The 19,098-nt window shown below is 45.3% G+C and overlaps 1 protein-coding gene across 7 annotated transcripts in view; it reads left to right on the top strand.

Moving 5' to 3' along the window:
* Positions 1 to 2,318: 2,318 nt before the first annotated feature.
* LOC109898936 (rho GTPase-activating protein 17) overlaps positions 2,319 to 19,098 on the top strand; it is a 43,827-nt gene continuing 27,047 nt past the window's right edge. For 2 of the 7 annotated variants that reach the window (XM_031835293.1, XM_031835292.1), the window contains exons 1-2: positions 2,319 to 3,076; positions 19,014 to 19,053. In XM_031835293.1, the coding sequence (XP_031691153.1) occupies positions 3,024 to 3,076; positions 19,014 to 19,053 (93 nt within the window). In that variant the 5' untranslated portion in view covers positions 2,319 to 3,023. The remainder of the gene's footprint in view (positions 3,077 to 19,013; positions 19,054 to 19,098) is intronic. The other 5 variants (XM_031835296.1, XM_031835294.1, XM_031835290.1 and 2 more) reach the window with 4 other exon arrangements.

Genomic DNA, 19,098 nt, shown 5'->3' with positions numbered 1-19,098 from the left:
CAATTATGTCAAAACAAAATCTTAGCTAGCAGTCATCATCATGAATGAAGTTGACAATCTACTGGAAAATCATTTTTAATCCTTGTCATATGAAGAGAAATAACGAAGATAAATTATAGATGAAACGTATCGGTGCTCATTGGACATAAATATTACACAACAAGTTTGAAATCGTAAATTCAACAATGAGTGGTTTGGAAGGAATCAGTGGCTAACGGCAAGCATTGCAAATCAATCATTAGCCTGCTATTCAGTGGAGTGGCTGTGAGGTCCCAAGTCTAAGATAATGGTTCTCTTTTCCTAGTTTCAAGTTATAAACATTTAACATGGGCCATGCTGTCAATGAAGCATGATTTGTGCCGCGCTCATAACAACTGTTAACTCAGAACAGCAAAGTGAGTTCAAGACGACTGGGAAAATACGTTTTGAACTTTCATCCAACTCGGAATTGTAAATCGAGAACTCTGGCCTCTTTCTTTCTTTTTTTATTTTTATTTTTTTTTACTTTGTGATGGTCTTATGATTTTAATAGACCAGCATTACATGCCCTTTAAATGATGAGATAAGAGAAAGGCTGAATTGTTGACCTTCAGGGGAATAGGTTCCCACAACACACTGTGTAATAACAATCATGTGCAGAACAAATGAGATGACAGTTCAAATATGGAATATTTGGTTCCATTCTGCAGTATCCAATAATGTTTCACACAGAAATCTTAACATTCTAGGAACATAACTTCACAAGGCCACAGGTATGGCTATACATTTTTTAAATTTAACTAGGCATGTCAGTTAAGAACAAATTCTTATTTACAATGACGGCCTTCATTGGGCCAAACCCTAACCCCGGACGACTCTGGCCTCTTTCTAGAGCTACGAACTGAAGATCACTGACGTCATCATGATTAGATTTTTCCCCCCCCCGGTTCCCGGTTGTCTTGAAAGCACAATAAATCTAGAGAATGCCAGACTTTGATGACAAAGTTTGATGACAAAATTTGCCCACTAAGGTCCACCGCGCCACCTTCCTGTTCAACTGAGCGCAGCACAACGGGGAGTCCAAACATGTCTTGAATGCTGCTGCATAAATTATGTAATATGCCAGGAAGATATGTATACTGTAGCTAAGAAAGTAATACTAAGTGCAGTAGTGTAAAGTACTTAAGTAAAAATACTTTAAAGTACTACTTAAGTAGTTTTTTAAGGTATCTGTACTTTACTATTTATATTTTTGACAACTTTTACTTTTACTTCACTACATTCCTAAAGAAAAGTAAATTATGTCTGAGTGTTGAAGTGTGCCTCTGGCTATCCGTAAATAAAAAAACAAGAAAATGATGCTGTCTGGTTTGCGTAATATAAGACATTTTAAATGATTTATACTTGTAATTTTTATACTTAAGTATATTTTAGCGATTACATTTACTTTTGATACTTAAGTATACTTGAAACCAAATACATTTAAACTTTTACTCAAGTAGTATTTTACTGGGTGACTTTTACTTGAGTAATTTTCTATTAAGGTATCATTACATTTACTCAAGTATGGCAATTGGGTACTTTTTCTACCACTGACTAAGTGTATGTGGTGTAGCAAGCTGTTAGTAGCCCATGTGCCTCACCCTAATAATTTGGTCTATGTTCATCTCTTAATTTCACCTACTGTTCTGATTTGGTGGTGCACATGTAGCCTATAACCTGTCTTTGAGAAATGTAATCATTGACTATTGTAAGACTTTTCATTGTCTGCTTATATGCTCCCTTTATTTATCCTTTATTTATGGTTCTTTATGTATGGTTTATATTCCCCCTTTATTTATATTGTAACGACCCTGGGTTTATAAGCGCGGAAATCGACTCTGCCGTTCAGCATGCTTTTGCGGCACAGTCGATAGCGCGCCGGACATCGGGCTAGAAGGTCGAGGGCTCGTGACCTGCTCCCTGCCTGTTTCATTACATTGGTGTCAGAAGTGATCGGACCTTGCATCCACGACAGTGCGTGTGCAACTTTATCAGTAAAACTTTCTGTCTTCTATTTTATCTTATCTTATTTGATCTACTTTAAGATGATTTAAATGAATTAAATTGTTTTACATTAATCATGAGGAATCAGATGACAACACATGTCCATCTATCTGCAAAACAGTCCATTATAAGGTCAACGTAAGTAGACGTGTATTGAGACGTCACTGGTAGGCGCGCGTGCCGCTATGAGCTCCATAGGCGATTAGGGAGTGAAAGTTGATGATAAATTGTTGTTGATGAAGACGAGGCCTGATGTCAACAACTGATTATGTATATCATTGAACAACAGTTTGATATTTCAACTAAACTGATTGTTTTAATAGCTATGTATAATTTTTATACATTTTGCTGCGTAATGTTGGCATATTCAACATCTTCATGATAAAAAACTCATCCATAGGTCAGTGCAAATTCTGCAGTACTGAATTGTGTCACTGGAGCGAGCAAGATGACTTTCGTAAACTGTCCCAAGCCCCACAGTCAGCAGCACATTTAACAGTGCTGGGGATGGCGGTATATGGATGCTTTTGCAACCTATTCTTCCTGCCACCCATTCAACGCCATCATCAGCTTGTGCTGGCAAAGAGAGAGGTGTGCTGCTAGCTAGCTGGTTGGGAAAAGCGTTTGACGGTGGTTAGCCAGATAGATATTCAGCATAAAGGCTGCAAGCAGTCAGCGGAACTCTGGATGGTTTTCTAGCTTTTTGATAAAATACATGGCTTTAATGATGTCGTCAGCACGCGACGGAATAACTTTTTTCTGAAACAACCACTTGAAGACTAACCTAAACTAGCTAGCTAAAAAGTGACTAGTTATTTTAATTGGTTCATAGCTTTAGCTAGCTGCAAGCTAATCTTCGACACAAAGCTACTGACTGTTAGTTGGCTATATTGTGAACTTCATGGCCAACAAAAGGACTCTTGTCTGATGAAGCACATCACAGGATTTACTTTTCCAGCTCTAAAAAGTAGCACGACTCCACTGGAGAAGGACGCAAAATGAAGAAACAGTTCAATCGGATGAAACAACTCGCCAACCAAACAGTTGGCAGGCAAGTAACATTAGCTGTTGCTAAATTGTTAACAATCTAGCAATTTGTTAGCTAGCAAGTTCTGTCTTTTGATTTTTTTATATCGCTGTAATGAATAAAAAACTGCCGGTAACGTCAAGGCTTTAATCCTAGATCTAATGTTATTGTCCCATTTTATCTGGAGTATTATTCATCAAGGAAAGAGTGCTGAGGTTTCCTAAACTCTTCACACGTTTCTGTATAACGGTTTTGTTACATGACTGTAAGTCTAAACGTTTCCAGTTAGTTTCATGGTGAATTTAGCATCACATCTAATCTCCAGGATGCATTCCGCACATTTTACATCGGTAACAGCCAGATTTGCAACTCCTACTGCTGAGCAAGCTGAAGGTATTTGACAGCTCTTATCCAAGCACTGTGGCGATGCACTACTTCACATGATGGCAGATGCTGGAGCTACATGGTATAGGAAAGTGCATGCCCTGCAACAGCTGTTATTCAACTTATTGTCCCCAATCTAACTGACATTAAAGAAGAGATTCAGGCTATTTTTCCTGGTGTTTGTGTGTGCACAGATTCCAGTAGATCAGGGAGTCACCAGTCCTCCAACTCTTGTTGCCAGGCCATGTCACTTCAATGCCATGTCAGCCTAATCTGCTGAGGCAGCCAGGACAATCAAGTTCGATCAACTGATGCTGACGACCAAGAGCTAACATCCTTATTTACATTTGTGTGGCTCAAGACAGCACAGGCGTGTTAAAGCCCCCCAGAACAGTTCCACGTCTAGTATTTATGCTCTTGCATTCCACTTTCACTCAGGTTAAACACAAAACTGCCGATTCAAACCCTCTGGAGGTGCATTTGGCACACAAAATGACAGTCCGTAAGATTTAACGCATAACGCATTAAACAAGCTACATAATGCTTGAGATGGGGCGGCAGGGTAGCCTAGTGGTTAGAGCGTTGGACTAGTAACCGGAATCCCCGAGCTGACAAGGTACAAATCTGTCCTTCTGCCCCTGAACAGGCAGTTAACCCACTGATCCTAGGCCATCATTGAAAATAAGAATTTGTTCTTAACTGACTTGCCTAGTTAAATAAAGGTAAAATAAAGAATATAAGTATGGCACAATATAGTCTGATTAATCTGTCTGTAATACACAATTAATTGGTATATACCATCTGCAATTAATGCCTGTAAATCGTGTAAATGTATTGTACAACCCAGAATGTTGAAGGCCTACTCTGCCAGTTGTCTGTGTGGTTTGTCCTTCAGCTGCTCAATTTGAGGCAAAATATCCACAGGAAAGTATTGTTTACCTGACTTAGAGAGCCGGTAGCATTTGGTTTGGTTTGTCACGAGGTAAAGTCCGTTTTATGTTTTCCGTTTTCTCTCGTAAATAGCTATTGAACTAAGCATGCCATGACAATAAAACATTTATATTCTCAATCAGGGGAGGATGGAGAAGAATCCATACTTTTTGTTGTTTTGAATTGTAGATATTTATTTTTAAGATAAAAAATAAATAAGAACAATGTTTTCTCATTTCGAGCAGCTGAAAGGACAGACAACTGGTAGAGTAAGTTTATTATTATTTTTTTCTACATTCTGACTTGTAAGAAACAATGACAAAATTGATCAGGCAGTAGTTGCAGGTTGTATATACCAATTAATTGTGTATTAGAGCCTGATTAATCAGACCAGGCACCATTGCCTCACTCAACCATAGCCTAGGCACCCTGGCCTATTTGCCAGTAGTGGAACCACCCTTGAGAGAACAGCCCTTTAAAGAAGTGCAATCTTTGGGAATATCTTGGCATCGGATCTCTAATTCCATAGGTTTTTTTCCATGGCGAGATATATAGAACCTCCATGTAACAGTACCCTTGAAAAGGAGAGGCCTGCCCTGCGTTGCCCTGCCTTGAGTGATGGAGGAAAGGTGACTAGGAAAGAAAGCAATTGAAGAGTTTTGAAAAATAGCCAAGATAACATCTCAGACTGGGACATTTTGCTCTGCTCTCGTCAAAGTATAAAAAAGTAACCTAGAAATCATCTGTGGAAATGCCACAAATACGTGGATTGGAACATAGATTTGAATCTGAATGTCCATTCTGCAATTTATAATTCTATGGGGAGAAACAATGTTCAAAGGATCTAGCTCTAATTCTATAAAAGATCTGCAAGGCTAAGCTACTCTGTACTTTTTGTCCCACTGGCATCATTTGATTGGCAATTTAGCACTGAGAAACATCCAAGTTGCCATCCCCAATTAGGACTAATCCTGGCATGTTGTTTTGTGTAACCGTATCCTGAGAGTGCTCACAGAGTATCCCATTAATGTTCCTTCAGCGCTGTGCCGCTGGCTCAGGGTCCACAGACTGGACCGCTGGAATACTCAACATTTCTTCACTGTATTTGACTTAACAGTAAATCAGGAGTGTGTGTGTGATGCGGAAAGCAGACGTGTGTGTGTGTGAGGATCTGTTTGTGTGCAAGCTACAAGCGTGCATGTGAATGATAGACGAGGGCCCTTAGCCTGTTCCTGTGATTGTGCCGGAGCAGAACACTGTGTTCAGCAGTAAGCCACTCTGAGGAAATCTCTCATTCTTCACCAAACAGGAAATGGCCCCCCAGAGAAGTGCTGTTTCTAAGAAGAGAGAATGGGTGAAAAAACACTGGCGTGACCAACGCAAGGGCAGTAACTGTGTCAAAGACGATGTGAATCCTTACCTGCTCTTGTTTCTTGATTTGAGCTCCCAAGTTCTTGAACGCCTCAGACAGATAAAAGCTGGTGAGGTACCTCTGTGGTGATAGTGGGATTAGATCTGTACATTAGTGATGATAAGATGGGGCCTTTTCAAGCAGAGTGGTGAGATGATTGAGTAAGGAGTCTAGCCACAGCTTGTCACAGACAGGTTGCACATCTCAGCAGAGTTGTTTAAAACCACAAGACATTCTTCAGTTCTTTAGTTTCCCAAAGGGTTGGGTGTTAGTGAAGTATGCGTTTGTCTGTTTTTGTAATAATTTGCTTTGTTGAACTCTGTGGTAGATCCATTTGACACTGAAATTGACAGATCAGAAGTGGGCTCAGCTCATCTTTGCACAACATCTTGTAAAACCAGACAGGAACAGTAGGCTACTTCACACCAATAGGCATTATAGCTACTCAGTTGTGTAGTCCTATCCTTTCATCTCTATTCGATATCCATTATCTTGTGAGCCCTGAGCGTCCAACTGTTGCTAACATAACAAACTCAACCTCCTCTCCAAGCTGATTGAGTGTTGAGAAGGCCAGCAACACCCCTATAAAGTATTAATTTACCCTCTGATAACACATTGCCATGGGGACCATTCTCTGGCTGGTGTCAGGGTGTAGCCTAACTTATGTTGTTCAGTGATCCAAGTAACCCTGTTCTGTTGTAGCCAGCTAGCTAGGTCACAAAGCTACCTCGTGGTTAGTCAGTGACACAGTTCTACAGAGCCTAGTGTTGTCAGTCAGCTCCATTCACTCTGCTAGCCCAGGTCAGCTGACAGAGGCTAAACAATTGTTGTTTTGTTGCTCCTGGGCTGGGACATCATAGTAGGTCTATTTTTAGTGATGCAGTTTAGTTTGAGTATGGTTGAGTGAGTGAATGTGGCATTTGTTATTGAAAATGGGCAACTCCTCTTTGTTTATACACCAAATAACTGTCCTGTGGTTTAGTAATATGTTTTAAAGTGTGTTTCTCTCTGTAGTCCTATAGATGTGGTGAGTAATGTCTCATATGTCCCCCCAGGCCCTGGCTGCCTGCTGCCGCTGGAACCATGTCTGTCCCAAATTGCACCCTACTCCCTTTATAGTGCACTACTTTGAACATAGACCATGTCTTCTGGTTTCAGAGGTTGAATGTCCATGTGGCCTCACCAGGCAGCTAGGCCTCTCTCTCGCGCGTGCGTTCTCTCTCTCTCGCACACGTGCGTTCTCTCGCACGCGTGCGTTCTCTCTCTCTCGCACGCGTGCGTTCTCTCTCTCTCGCACGCGTGCGTTCTCTCTCTCTCGCACGCGTGCGTTCTCTCTCTCTCTCGCACGCGTGCGTTCTCTCTCTCTCTCGCACGCGTGCGTTCTCTCTCTCTCGCACGTGTGCGTTCTCTCTCTCTCGCACGCGTGCGTTCTCTCTCTCTCTCTCTCTCTCGTGTGCGTTCTCTCTCTCTCTCGTGTGCGTTCTCTCTCTCTCGCGCGCATTCTCTCTCTCGCACGCGTTCTCTCTCTCGCACGCGTTCTCTCTCTCGCACGCGTTCTCTCTCTCGCACGCGTTCTCTCTCTCGCACGCGTTCTCTCTCTCGCACGCGTTCTCTCTCTCTCTCTCTCGCGTTCTCTCTCTCTCTCTCTCGCGTTCTCTCTCTCTCTCTCTCGCGTTCTCTCTCTCTCTCTCGCGCGTTCTCTCTCTCTCTCTCGCGCTCTCTCTCTCTCGCGCGTTCTCTCTCTCTCGCGCGTTCTCTCTCTCTCGCGCATTCTCTCTCTATCTCGCGCGTTCTTTCGCGTGTTCTCTCTCTTTCGCGCGTTCTCTCTCTCTCTCTCTCTCTCGCGCGTTCTCTCTCTCGCGCGCACGTTTTCTCTCTCGCGCGCGTTCTCTCTCTCTCGCACGCGTTCTCTCTCTCGCACGCGTTCTCTCTCTCGCACGCGTTCTCTCTCTCGCACGCGTTCTCTCTCTCGCACGCGTTCTCTCTCTCGCACGCGTTCTCTCTCTCTCTCTCTCGCGTTCTCTCTCTCTCTCTCTCGCGTTCTCTCTCTCTCTCTCTCGCGTTCTCTCTCTCTCTCTCGCGCGTTCTCTCTCTCTCTCGCGCTCTCTCTCTCTCGCGCGTTCTCTCTCTCTCGCGCGTTCTCTCTCTCTCGCGCATTCTCTCTCTATCTCGCGCGTTCTTTCGCGTGTTCTCTCTCTTTCGCGCGTTTCTCTCTCTCTCTCTCTCTCTCGCGCGTTCTCTCTCTCGCGCGCACGTTTTCTCTCTCGCGCGCGTTCTCTCTCTCTCGCGCGTTCTCTCTCTCTCGCGCGTTCTCTCTCTCTCGCGCGTTCTCTCTCTCTCGCGCGTTCTCTCTCTCTCGCGCGTTCTCTCTCTCTCGCGCGTTCTCTCTCTCTCGCGCGTTCTCTCTCTCTCGCGCGTTCTCTCTCTCGCGCGTTCTCTCTCTCTCGCGGTCTCTCTCGTTCTCTCTCTCTCGCGCGTTCTCTCTCTCTCGCGCGTTCTCTCTCGCGCGCGTTCTTTCTCTCTCGCGCGCGTTCTTTCTCTCTCTCGCGCGTTCTTTCTCTCTCTCGCGCGTTCTTTCTCTCTCTCGCGCGTTCTTTCTCTCTCTCGCGCGTTCTTTCTCTCTCTCGCGCGTTCTCTCTCTCTCTCGCGCGTTCCTCTCTCTCTCGCGCGCGTTCTCTCTCTCTCCTCGCGCGCGTTCTCTCTCTCTCTCGCGCGCGTTCTCGTTCTCTCTCTCGCGCGCACGTTTCTCTCTCTCGCGCGTTCTCTCTCTCTCGCGCGTTCTCTCTCTCGGTCTCGCGCGTTCTCTCTCTCGCGCGTTCTCTCTCTCTCGCGCGTTCTCTCTCTCTCGCGCGTTCTCTCTCTCTCGCGCGTTCTCTCTCTCTCGCGCGTTCTCTCTCTCTCGCGCGTTCTCTCTCTCTCGCGCGTTCTCTCTCTCTCGCGCGTTTCTCTCTCTCGCGCGTTCTCTCTCTCTCGCGCGTTCTCTCTCTCTCGCGCGTTCTCTCTCTCTCGCGCGTCTCTCTCTCGCTCTCTCGCGCGTTCTCTCTCTCTCGCGCGTTCTCTCTCGCGTTCTTTCTCTCTCTCGCGTTCTTTCTCTCTCGCGCGTTCTTTCTCTCTCGCGCGTTCTTTCTCTCTCTCGCGCGTTCTTTCTCTCTCTCGCGCGTTCTTTCTCTCTCTCGCGCGTTTCTCGTTCTCTCTCGCGCGTTCTCGTTCTCTCTCTCGCGCGTTCTCGTTCTCTCTCTCGCGCGTTCTCGTTCTCTCTCTCGCGCGTTCTCGTTCTCTCTCTCGCGCGTTCTCGTTCTCTCTCTCGCGCGTTCTCGTTCTCTCTCTCGCGCGTTCTCGTTCTCTCTCTCGCGCGTTCTCGTTCTCTCTCTCGCGTTCTCGTTCTCTCTCGCGCGCGTTCTCGTTCTCTCTCGCGCGCGTTCTCGTTCTCTCACGCGCGTTCTCTCTCTCTCACGCGTTCTCGTTCTCTCTCTCTCGCGTTCTCGTTCTCTCTCTCTCGCGTTCTCGTTCTCTCTCTCGCGCGCGTTCTCTCTCTCGCGCGCGTTCCCGTTCTCTCTCTCGCGCGTTCCCGTTCTCTCTCTCGCGTGCGTTTTGGTTCTCTCTCTCGCGCGCACGTGTTCTCTCGCTTTCTCTCTCGCGCTCTTTCTCTCTCGCGCGTTCTCTCTCTCTCGAGCGTTCTCTCTCTCGAGCGTTCTCTCTCTCTCGCGTTCTCTCTCTCTCGCGCGTTCTCTCGCGCGTTCTCTCGCGCGTTCTCTCTCTCGCGCGTTCTTCTCTCTCGCGCGTTCTTTCTCTCTCGCGCGTTCTTTCTCTCTCTCTCGTTCTTTCTCTCTCGCGCGTTCTTTCTCTCTCTCGCGCGTTCTTTCTCTCTCGCGCGTTCTTTCTCTCTCTCGCGCGTTCTTTCTCTCTCTCGCGCGTTCTTTCTCTCTCTCGCGCGTTCTTTCTCTCTCTCGCGCGTTCTCGTTGTCTCTCTCTCGCGCGTTCTCGTTGTCTCTCTCTCGCGCGTTCTCGTTGTCTCTCTCTCGCGCGTTCTCGTTGTCTCTCTCGCGCGTTCTCGTTGTCTCTCTCGCGCGTTCTCGTTGTCTCTCTCTCGCGCGTTCTCGTTGTCTCTCTCTCGCGCGCACATGTTCTCTCTCTCTCGCGTTCTCTTTCTCTCGCGTTCTCTTTCTCTCTCTCGCGCGTTCTCGTTCTCTCTCGCTCGTTCTCTCTCGCGCGTTCTCTCTCGCGCGCTCTCTCTCGCGTTCTCGCTCTCTCTCGCGCGTTCTCGCTCTCTCTCGCGCGTTCTCGCTCTCTCTCGCGTTCTCGCTCTCTCTCTCGCACTCTCTCGCGCTCTCTCTCGCGTTCTCGCTCTCTCTTTAACTATGCCACTTTGTTTACATACTCATCTCATATGTATATACTCAATACCATCTACTGTATCTTGCCTATGCCGCTCTGTACCATCACTCATTCATATATCTTTATGTACATATTCTTTATCCCCTTACACTTGTGGTTTAGTAATATGTAAGGTAGTAGTTTTGGAATTGTTAGCTAGATTACTTGTTGGTTATTACTGCATTGTCGGAACTAGAAGCACAAGCATTTCGCTACACTCGCATTAACATCTGCTAACCATGTGTATGTGACAAATAAAATTTGATTTGATTTGTTGTCCTTGATGATCTTTATGGCCTTCCTGTGACATCAGGTGGTGTAGGTGTCCTGGAGGGCAGGTAGTTTGCCCCCAGTGATGCGTTGTGCAGACCTCACTACCCTCTGGAGAGCCTTACAGTTGTGGGCGGAGCAGTTGCCGTACCAGGCGGTGATACAGCCCGACAGGATGCTCTCGATTGTGCATCTGTAGAAGTTTGTGAGTGCTTTTGGTGACAAGCCAAATTTCTTCAGCCTCCTGAGGTTGAAGAGGCGCTGCTGCACCTTCTTCACAACACTGTCTGTGTGGGTGGACCATTTCAGTCTGTGATATGTACGCCGAGGAACTTAAAACTTTCCACCCTCTCCACTACTGTCCCGTCAATGTGGATAGGGGGTGCTCCCTCTGCTGTTTCCTGAAGTCCACAATCATCTCCTTAGTTTTGTTGACGTTGAGTGTGAGGTTATTTTCCTGACACCACACTCCGAGGGCCCTCACCTCCTCCCTGTAGGCCGTCTCGTCGTTGTTGGTAATCAAGCCTACCACTGTTGTGTCGTCCGCAAACTTGATGATTGAGTTGGAGGCGTGCGTGGCCACGCAGTCGTGGGTGAACAGGGAGTACAGGAGAGGGCTCAGAACGTACCCTTGTGGGGCCCCAGTGTTGAGGATCAGCGGGGAGGAGATGTTGTTGCCTACCCTCACCACCTGGGGGCGGCCCGTCAGGAAGTCCAGTACCCAGTTGCACAGGGCGGGGTCGAGACCCAGGGTCTCGAGCTTGATGACGAGCTTGGAGGGTACTATGGTGTTGAATGCCGAGCTGTAGTCAATGAACAGCATTCTCACATAGGTATTCCTCTTGTCCAGATGGGTTAGGGCAGTGTGCAGTGTGGTTGAGATTGCATCGTCTGTGGACCTATTTGGGCGGTAAGCAAATTGGAGTGGGTCTAGGGTGTCAGGTAGGGTGGAGGTGATATGGTCCTTGACTAGTCTCTCAAAGCACTTCATGATGACGGAAGTGAGTGCTACGGGGCGGTAGTCGTTTAGCTCAGTTACCTTAGCTTTCTTGGGAACAGGAACAATGGTGGCCCTCTTGAAGCATGTGGGAACAGCAGACTGGTATAGGGATTGATTGAATATGTCCGTAAACACACCGGCCAGCTGGTCTGCACATGCTCTGAGGGCGCGGCTGGGGATGCCGTCTGGGCCTGCAGCCTTGCGAGGGTTAACACGTTTAAATGTCTTACTCACCTCGGCTGCAGTGAAGGAGAGACCGCATGTTTTCGTTGCAGGCCGTGTCAGTGGCACTGTCTGCCTGGGAGCAAGACATCCTGGTCCGTGACTGGGCTGGATTTCATCCAGTAGTCCGTGATTGACTGTAGACCCTGCCACATGCCTCTTGTGTCTGAGCCGTTGAATTGAGATTCTACTTTGTCTCTGTACTGACGCTTAGCTTGTTTGATAGCCTTGCGGAGGGAATAGCTGCACTGTTTGTATTCGGTCATGTTACCAGACACCTTGCCCTGATTAAAAGCAGTGGTTCGCGCTTTCAGTTTCACGCGAATGCTGCCATCAATCCACGGTTTCTGGTTAGGGAATGTTTTAATCGTTGCTATGGGAAAGACATCTTCAACGCACGTTCTAATGAACTCGCACACCGAATTAGCGTATTCGTCAATATTGTTATCTGACACAATACGAAACATATCCCAGTCCACGTGATGGAAGCAGTCTTGGAGTGTGGAGTCAGCTTGGTCGGACCAGCGTTGGACAGACCTCAGCGTGGGAGCCTCTTGTTTTAGTTTCTGTCTGTAGGCAGGGATCAACAAAATGGAGTCGTGGTCAGCTTTTCCGAAAGGGGGGCGGGGCAGGGCCTTATATGCGTCGCGGAAGTTAGAGTAACAATGATCCAAGGTCTTTCCACCCCTGGTTGCGCAATCGATATGCTGATAAAATTTAGGGAGTCTTGTTTTCAGATTAGCTTTGTTAAAATCCCCAGCTACAATGAATGCAGCCTCCGGATAAATGGTTTCCAGTTTGCAAAGAGTTAAATAAAGTTCGTTCAGAGCCATCGATGTGTCTGCTTGGGGGGGGATATATACGGCTGTGATTATAATCGAAGAGAATTCTCTTGGTAGATAATGCGGTCTACATTTGTGAGGAATTCTAAATCAGGTGAATAGAAGGATTTGAGTTCCTGTATGTTTCTTTCATCACACCATGTCACGTTAGCCATAAGGCATACGCCCCCGCCCCTCTTCTTACCAGAAAGATGTTTGTTTCTGTCGGCGCGATGCGTGGAGAAACCGTTGGCTGCACCGCCTCGGATAGCGTCTCTCCAGTGAGCCATGTTTCCGTGAAGCAAAGAACGTTACAGTCTCTGATGTCCCTCTGGAATGCTACCCTTGCTCGGATTTCATCAACCTTGTTGTCAAGAGACTGGACATTGGCAAGAAGAATGCTAGGGAGTGGTGCACGGTGTGCCCGTCTCCGGAGTCTGACCAGAAGACCGCCTCGTTTCCCTCTTTTTCTGAGTCGTTTTTTTGGGTCGCTGCATGGGATCCACTCCGTTGTCCTGTTTGTAAGGCAGAACACAGGATCCGCGTCGCGAAAAACATATTCTTGGTCGTACTGATGGTGAGTTGACGCTGATCTTATATTCAGTAGTTCTTCTCGACTGTATGTAATGAAACCTAAGATGACCTGGGGTACTAATGTAAGAAATAACACGTAAAAAAACAAATTAACTGCATAGTTTCCTAGGAACGCGAAGCGAGGTGGCCATCTCTGTCATCAGCTAACAATTAGCCCAGACAACTCCTGCCAGTCTGCACAACGCGATTCAACCCAGAGCATATCGGACTTCTTTTTCTCCGTATCCCCGGATTCCTACCGCAAGCTCTGAACCTCTTCACCTGGATCATCGCAGATAGCTTATCTCAGCTCACTGGTCACCATAGCAGCACCCACCCGTAGCACGCTCTCCAGCAGGTATATTTCACTGGTCACCCCCAAAGCCAATTCCTCCTTTGGCTTTCCTTCCAGTTCTCTGCTGCCAATGACTGGAACTAATTGCAAAAATCACTGAAGCTGGAGACTCATATCTCCCTCACTAACTTTAAGCACCAGCTGTCAGAGCAGCTCACAGATCAATGCACCTGTACATAGCTCATCTGTAAATTTCCCATCCAACTACCTCATCCCCATACTGTTATTTATTTATTTTTGCTCCTTTGCACCCCAGTATCTCTACTTGCACATTCATCTTCTGCACATCTGTCACTCCAGTGCTTTAATTGCTAAATTTGAATTATTTCGCCACTATGGCCTATTTATTGCCTTATTAACTCCCTTATCTTACCTCATTTGCACACAATGTATATATACCTTTTTTTACTACTGTATTATTGACTGTATGTTTGTTAATTCCATGTGTTGTTTGTGTCGCAATGTTTTGCTTTATCTTGGCCAGGTCGCAGTTGTAAATGAGAACTTGTTCTCAACTTGCCTACCTGGTGAAAGAAATTATAATAATTATATATATATAAAACAATAATGCCTGGTGGTGGTATGTAGGACTGGTCTGGCCTTGAGAAAGTGGACCTGAAGACACTTACCCCTGTCTGTCTTAACCACCTGCTACTGAAGGCTAGACTCAGACAAGACTGGGGTGGGTCAGCTGTTGGTCTCTGTGTGACTGATAAATGTTTGGAATGTTCTAGTGTTTGGGTTAGGCTAGCATAGTAGCCGGCCTCTGCCCAGTACCCTGCCCTGAACGGTAGTCACTAGCCAGCTACCACCCGGTTACTCTACCATGCACCTTAGAGGCTGCTGCCCTATGTATACTGAACAGAAACATGCAACAATTTGTATGATTTTACTGAGTTACAGTTCATGTCATAAATTCATGAATTCATTGGGCCCTAACCTATGGATTTCACATGAAAGGGTAGGGGCGCAGCCATGGCTGGACCTGGGAAGCCATAGGCCCACACACTGGGGAGCCAGGCCCAGCTAGTCAGAACAGGTTTTTCCCCACAAAAGGGCTTTATTACAGATGGAAATACTTCCCAATTTCATCAGCTGTCCGGGTGCCTGGTCTCAGACGATCTCGCAGGTGAAGAAGCCGGATGTACAGGTCCTGGGCGGGCGTGGTAACACGTGGTCTGTGGTTGTGACGTCGGGTTGGACGTACTGCCATATTCTCTAAAACCACGTTGTATGTGGGGTAGAGGTCGACCGATTAATCGGCATGGCCGATTTCAAGTTTTATTCTCTGGCAACAGCTCTGGTGGATATTCCTGCAGGCAGCATTTCAGTTGCAAGGTCCCTTAACTTGAGACATTTTGGCATTGTGACAAAACGGCACATTTTAGAGTCCACAACACAAGGTGCACCTGTGTAATGATCTTGTTTAATCAGCTTCTTGATATGCCACACCTGTCAGGTGGATGGATTATCTTGTAAAAGGAGAAATGCTCACTAGCAGGGATGTAAACAAATGTGTGCACAGAATGTGAGAGAATAAGCTTTTTGTGCGAATGTTTACATACGGTTTTAACCACTTCATATGTACAGTGCATTCGGGAAGTATTCAAACCCCTTGACTTTTTCCACATTTTGTTACATTACAGCATTATTTGAAAATGGATTGAATAGTTTTTTTCCCCTCATCAATCTACACACAATGCCCCATAATGAAAAAGCTACAGGTTTTTAGAAATTTTTGCAAATGTATAAAATAAAATCATTAAATCATTTACATAAGTACTCAGACTCTTTACTCAGTACTTTGTTGAAGCACCTTTTGGCAGCGATTACAACCTCGAGTCAAGTCCGGGCTCTGGCTGGGCCACTCAAGGACATTCCGAGACTTGTTTTCTGAAGCCACTCCTGCGTAGGGTCGTTGTCCTGTTGGAAGATGAACCTTCGCCCCAGTCTGAGGTCCTGAGCGCTCTGGAGCAGGTTTTCATCATGAATCTTTCTGTGCTTTGCTATGTTTATTTGTCCCTCAATCCTGACTAGTCTCCCAGACCCTCACGCTGAAAAACATCCCCACAGCATGATGCTGCCACCACCATGCTTCACTGTAGGGATTAGAGGTCGACTGATTAATCGGAATGTCCGATTAATTAGGGCCGATTTCAAGTTTTCATAACAATCGGAAATCGGTAAAAAATATATATTTTTTATACCATTTATTTAACTAGGCAAGTCAGTTATTTTCAATGACGGCCTAGGAACTGTGGGTTAACTGCCTTGTTCAGGGACAGAACGATTTTCACCTTGTCAGCTCAGGAGTTCCAATCTTGCAACCGCACAGTTAACTAGTCCAAAGCTCTAACCATTGCACTCCACGAGGAGCCTGCCTGTTACTGAATGCAGTAGAAGCCAAGGTAAATTGCTAGCTAGCATTAAACTTATCTTATAAAAAGCAATCAATCAATCATAATCACTAGTTATAACTACTAATCCAGTTAAGCAGGCAATATTAACCAGGCAAAATTGTCCCTTCTCTTGCGTTCATTGCACACAGAGTCAGAGTATATGCAACAGTTTGGGCTGCCTGGCTCATTGCGAACTAATTTGCCAGAATTTTACGTAATTATGACATACATTGGAGGTTGTGCAATGTAACAAGAATATTTAGACTTAGGGATGCCACCCGTTAGATAAAATACCGAACGATTCCGTATTTCACTGAAATAATAAACGTTTTGTTTTCGAAATGATAGTTTCCGGATTCAATCATATTAATGACCAAAGGCTCGTAATTCTGTGTGTTATTATGTTTACTGAGGAGTGGCTTCTGTCTGGCCACTCTACCATAAAGGCCTAATTATTGGAGTGCTGCATAGATGGTTGTCCTTCTGGAAGGTTCTCCATCTCCACAGAGGAACTCAAGAGCTCTGTCAGTGACTATCGGGTTCTTGGTGACCTCCCTGACCAAGGCCCTTCTCCCTCAATTGCTCAGTTTGGCCAGGTGGCCAGCTCTAGGAAGAGTCTTTGTGGTTCAAAACTTCTTCCGTTTAAGAATGATGGAGACCACTGTGTTCTTGGGGACCTACAATAACATCTTCTAAATATGTGAATGCGAACAATAAAAGGTGATTTAGTACAGTGTGCTGTATTTTTACAACCTTTTTCTTTTTGCTTTGAGAACTGAGGTTAGGCCTACCCAGCGGAGATTATATGCAAGCTGCAAAAGCAGCAATGCACATTTTACAATGTGTCTTGTAAAAGACTGACTGATGAAATCAGAGTTGAATACTGACGATCAATATTGATTTTTAAGCATACCTGGCTGAGAAAGCTATCAGTAGAATATCAATTGTTCTGTCCTGCGGTTGCCTCATTTCAATCTATGGGCCTCTTATCAAGGTGATCATATCAGTTATGTGAAAAAATGTGATTTGTTTTTGTGGTTTCCTCATAGCACCCTCACCAAAACAAATGTTATTTGTCACATGCTTGCTCACAAACTCTTCCCAATGATGCAGATTAAAAAATAGTAACACAAGGAATCAAATAAAATACACAATGGCACTATATACAAGGAGTACCAGATCAATGTGCAGAGATGTATTTGACGTAGATATGTACATGAAAGCAGTGTAGAGTGACTAGGCATCAGTATAGTTGAGGTATTTGAGGTAGATAGTTGAAGTCAGAAGTTTAATAAACACTTAGGTTGGAGTCATTAGACCTTGTTTTTCAACCACTCCACAAATTTCTTGTTAGCAACTATAGTTTTGGCAAGTCGGTTAGGACATCTACTTTGTGCATGACACAAGTAATTTTTCCAACAATTATTTACAGACAGATTATTTCACTTGTAATTCACTGTATCACAGTTCCAGTGGATCAGTTGTTTACATACACAAAGTTGACTGCATTTAAGCAGTTTGGAAAATGCCAGATGATGATGTCATGACTTCAGAAGCTTATTGACATAATTTGAGTCAATTGGAGGTGTACATGTGGATGTATTTCAAGGCCTACCTTCAAACTCCGTGACTGTTTGCTTGACATTATGGGAAAATCAAAATAAATCAACCAAGACCTCAGAATAAAATTGTAGACCTCCACAAGTCTGGTTCAACCTTTGGTAGCAATTTCCAAACACTTGAAGGTACCACGTTCATCTGTACAAACAATAGTACGCAAGTATAAACACCATGGGACCGCGCAGCCTTCATACCGCTCAGGAAGGAGACTCCTAAAGACTAATGTACTTTGGTGCGAAAAGTGCAACTCAATCCCAGAACAACAGCAAAGGACCTTGTGAAGATGCTGGAGGAAACGGGTACAAAAGTATCTATATCTACAAAACCTGAAAGCCCGCACAGCAAGGAAGAAGCCACTGCTCCAAAATCGCCATTAAAAAAGCCAGACTACGGTTTGCAACTGCACATGGGGACAAAGATTGTACTTTTTGGAGAAATGTTCTCTGGTCTGATGAAACAAAAATAGAACTGTTTGGCCATAATGACCATCATTATGTTTGGAGGGAAAAGGGGGAGGCTTGCAAGTCGAAGAACACCATCCCAACCGTGAAGCACAGGGGTGGCAGCATGTTGTGGGGGTGCTTTGCTGCAGGAGGGACTGGTGCACTTCACAAAATAGATGGCATCATGAGGGAGGGAAATTATGTGGATATATTGATGCAACATCTCAAGACATCAGTCAGGAAGTTAAAGCTTGGTCGCAAATGGGTCTTCCAAATGGACAATGACCGCAAGCATACTTCCAAAGTTGTGGCAAAATGCCTTAAGGACAACAAAGTCAAAGTATTGGAGTGGCCATCACAAAGCTCTGACCTCAATCCCATAGAACATGTGTGGGCAGAACTGAAAAAGCTTGTGCGAGCAAGGAGGCCTACAAACCTGACCCAGTTACATCGGCTCTGTCAGGAGGAATGGGCCAAAATTCACCCAACTTATTGTGGGAAGCTTGTAGAAGGCTACCCAAAACGTTTGACCCAAGTTAAACAATTTAAAGGCAATGCTACCAAATACCAATTGAGTGTATGTACACTTCTGACCCACTGGGAATGTGATGAAATAAATAAAAGCTGATGTAAATCATTGTCTCTACTATTATTCTGACATGTCACATTCTTAAAATAAAGTGGTGATCCTAATTGATCTAAGACAGATCATTTTTACTAGGATTACATGTCAGGAATTCGTATTGTATGTAAACTTCCGACTTCAACTGTATACATGAAGGCAGTGTAAAGTGACTAGGCATCAGGAGAGATGAGGTATTTGAGGTAGATATGTACATGAAGGCAGGGTAAAGTGACATCAGGATAGGTGGTGCTCAGGCTTTTACTCATGTGGTTTGTAGTTTCCAACTCCTTGTTGTCTCACCAAGGCAACAATGTACCTTAGTGATGGTGTTGAATGCTGTTCAAGCCGTGTGGTTGGAACCCAGGCTAGTGCAGTGGTGACCCTGGCCCTGTTGTGCTGCACTGTGGAATCTAGTATGTCTGGAATGGCCTCATTGCATTGACAGTATTTACACATTCATGCTATCCATCACTATAGTCCTAATCAGGAGCTGTCAAACCTAATCTATCGCCTGTTGTGTTTTCTCATCCACAGAGCAGAGAAAACAGAAGTTCTCAGCGATGACCTTCTACAGGTAAATAAATCATTACCTAGGCTACATTTTCTCATTTACTTTACC

The sequence above is a fragment of the Oncorhynchus kisutch genome, linkage group LG11, assembly GCF_002021735.2.
Source record: "Oncorhynchus kisutch isolate 150728-3 linkage group LG11, Okis_V2, whole genome shotgun sequence".
NCBI classification, from domain to species: Eukaryota; Metazoa; Chordata; class Actinopteri; order Salmoniformes; family Salmonidae; genus Oncorhynchus; species Oncorhynchus kisutch.
The sequence above is the reverse complement of the archived record's forward strand: the minus strand, read 5'-3'. Positions and strand labels throughout refer to the sequence as shown.